Here is a 3,147-nt window from a genome sequence, read left to right as displayed (position 1 = left end):
CACACTTCAATAAATTGCCAGAAATAGCCAATTTGCTCAATTTACCTTCAATAAATAAATCTATATGTACAAAAAAATGGGTATTTCTGTCTGTCATTCCGTCGTACTTTTTTTTTCCTTATACGGAAGTTTTTTTTGTAGAGAATAAATGATGAAAAAAACACTTAATTGAACGGTTTAAAAGAGGAGAAAACACGAAAAAAATGAAAATTTAATTTTAAAACATAGTTTATCTTCAATTTTGACTCTTTAAAATTCAAACGAAAAAAATGAATTAAAAAACTAGCTGATTCGAATCTTTTGGAAAAAATAAAGAATTTATGGAACGTCATTAGTAATTTTTCCTGATTAAGATTAATTTTAGAATTTTGATGACATGTTTTAAATAGGTTAAAATCCAATCTGCATTTTGTTAGAATATATAACAAATTGGACCAAGCTATATTTCTAACAAAGACAAATCATTATTTCTTCTAGACTTTCCAGGACAAACATTTTAAAAGAAATTCAAAAGACTTTGAAATAAGATTTAAATTTGATTTACAGATTTTCTAGATTTGCCAGAATAATTTTTTTGAATTTTAATCATAATAAGTTTGAAGAAATATTTCACAAATATTCTTTGTCAAAAAAACAGAAGCTAAAATGAAGAATTAAATTAAAATGTATTTATTATTCTTTACAATAAAAAAAATAAAATGACTTGAACATTGATTTAAATTGTCAGGAAAGAAGAGGAAGGAATTTAAAAGGTAAAAAGGTATATGTGTTTAAAAATCCTAAAATCATTTTTAAGGTAGTATTTTTTCTCTAAAATTGTCTTTCTGAAAGTAATAAGAAGCAAAGGGTATAGCTCGGTTGGTAGAGTGGCCGTGCCAGCAACTTGAGGGTTGCAGGTTCGATCCCCGCTTCCGCCATCCCAGTCACTGCCGTTGTGTCCTTGGGCAAGACACTTTACCCACCTGCTCCCAGTGCCACCCACACTGCTTTAAATGTAAAAAGTAGATATTGGGTTTCACTATGTAAAGCGCTTTGAGTCACTAGAGAAAAAGCGCTATATAAATATAATTCACAAAAAAATAAATGAATTTATATAAACAAGTGAAGACCAAGTCTTGAAAATATTTTCTTGGATTTTCAAATTCTATTTGAGTTTTGTCTCTCTTAGAATTAAAAATGTCAAGCAAAGCGAGACCAGCTTGCTAGTAAATAAATACAATTTAAAAAATGGAGGCAGCTCACTGGTAAGTGCTGCTATTTGAGCTATTTTTAGAACAGGCCAGCAGGCGACTCATCTGGTCCTTACGGGCGACCTGGTCTAGAGATTTAAAACTTCCATCCATCCATTGGGGTAGCAGGGGGCGCTGGTGCCTATCTCAGCTACAATCGGGCGGAAGGCAGGGTACACCTTGGACAAGTCGCCACCTCATCGCAGGGCCAATTTAAAACTTGAATAATAATAAAAATAATAATACTTAATTATGACACATTTTTTACATTTTATTTTTACCAAAACCCTTTGGGGGCCTAAATGTATATTTTTTATTCATATATTGGATTGTTTTTTAAAATAAATGGCGCCCGCATGCGGCCCTAAGTGGAAAAAGTTTGGACACCCCTGATCTAAGCAAACACTGTGATGTTTAAATCTTGGACAGTTCCAATTATTTCTGTTCAAACTTCATTTCAAGTCACAATATGAATAAGATATGTTTCCCAGGCGATAACACGTCTTCCCTACGTACCGTTAACCGTCGGGTCTTCCCCCATCACATCGTCCCCGACCTCGGCCTCGGCCATGGCTCGCCGCATCGCCGCCCCGGGCTTGGTCACCGTGTCGCTGCGGAGGTCCACAACCCGCACACGAGTCGCCTCACCCGGCTTAGCGCCTCCGGGCGTCCCGCTGCCGTAGTAGTAGCCCCTGGCCCCGGGGCTCGGTAGTGATCGACGCCACGACGGGCCGATAAAGTAACCTGCACATTGAAAGCATGTCCGACAAGATGTGATTCTTAGCGACATCATTGGAACATTGATGGCCATTTTTTGCTTTGGCTTGAACTTTGGCTCGATAAAATCGATAATCATTGACCGCAAGGACGGTTAATGGATGATCGAACAGTGAGGCACTGGTCTGAATTCACCGCTAGATGGCGCCACTATAACATAAAAAACGCAACTGTTGACCGATGTCAACTTCAACAAAATGCCCTTAAATAAATATATTTGTTAAAAAACATTTAAAGTGATTTAGGTAGCCATTTTTGTCCCTTTAATTAAAAAATAAAAATAAAAAAAATATTTATTAATATTTAATACTCTCTATATTTGCTTTTGTTTTCTTTCCTTGTTGTTGAAAGTGCTTTGACTGTTGAGTGAATTATAAATGTATAATTTTTGTTCCTAAAAAAAAAATCTACAAAATAATCCAATACCATATAAAGATCAAATAAAAGAGAACGTAGCATAATGTGCTAAATACCAATAAAAATATTTCATGCCTTATCATATCTAAATACATACTTGCCAACCTTGAGACCTCCGATTTCGGCAGGTGGGGGCGTGGTGTTGTATGGGGCGAGCGTGGGTGGGGGTGGGGCGTAGGCCTGTTTGGGGGCGTGGTTAAGAGGGGAGGAGTATATTTACAGATAGAATTTACCAAGTCCATCCATCTATTTTCTACTGCTTAGTCCCTTTCGGGGTCGCGGGGGGCGCTGGCGCCTATCTCAGCTACAATCGGGCGGAAGGTGGGGTACACCCTGGACAAGTCGCCAAAGTATTTCATATATACATATATATATATATATATATATATACATATATATATATATATATATATATATATAGATTACTTCAAGACTCAATTAGTGCCTGTTTTTTCACTCCATTGTTTTGTTTCTATGCCAACCCATTAGTTTTCACCTGTCCCCATGTCATGCACCTGATTCACTTGGACTCATGTAACTGTTGCCAATCACCACGTCATTTTTTAAGCCTGTTGTTGCCAGGCAGCCGGCCTGGCAACATCACAAGAAATACTTGATTTTCAGTGAATTCTAGCTATATATATGTATATATTTATTTTACTATATATATATATATATAGTCTAGTAGCAGCGGGGGCCGTCTACGGAGCAGACGCCAGCGGTG

The 3,147-nt window shown here is 36.8% G+C and overlaps 1 protein-coding gene across 1 annotated transcript in view; it reads right to left on the bottom strand.

Moving 5' to 3' along the window:
- Nucleotides 1–2,053, bottom strand: part of LOC133557171 (uncharacterized) — a 15,707-nt gene extending 13,654 nt beyond the window's left edge. Inside the window, exon 1 of the mRNA XM_061907421.1 lies at nucleotides 1,746–2,053. Coding sequence (XP_061763405.1) covers nucleotides 1,746–2,040 — 295 coding nt within the window. The 5' untranslated portion in view covers nucleotides 2,041–2,053. The remainder of the gene's footprint in view (nucleotides 1–1,745) is intronic.
- Nucleotides 2,054–3,147: the final 1,094 nt, after the last annotated feature.

The sequence above is a fragment of the Nerophis ophidion genome, linkage group LG08, assembly GCF_033978795.1.
Source record: "Nerophis ophidion isolate RoL-2023_Sa linkage group LG08, RoL_Noph_v1.0, whole genome shotgun sequence".
NCBI classification, from domain to species: domain Eukaryota; kingdom Metazoa; phylum Chordata; class Actinopteri; order Syngnathiformes; family Syngnathidae; genus Nerophis; species Nerophis ophidion.
The sequence above is the reverse complement of the archived record's forward strand: the minus strand, read 5'-3'. Positions and strand labels throughout refer to the sequence as shown.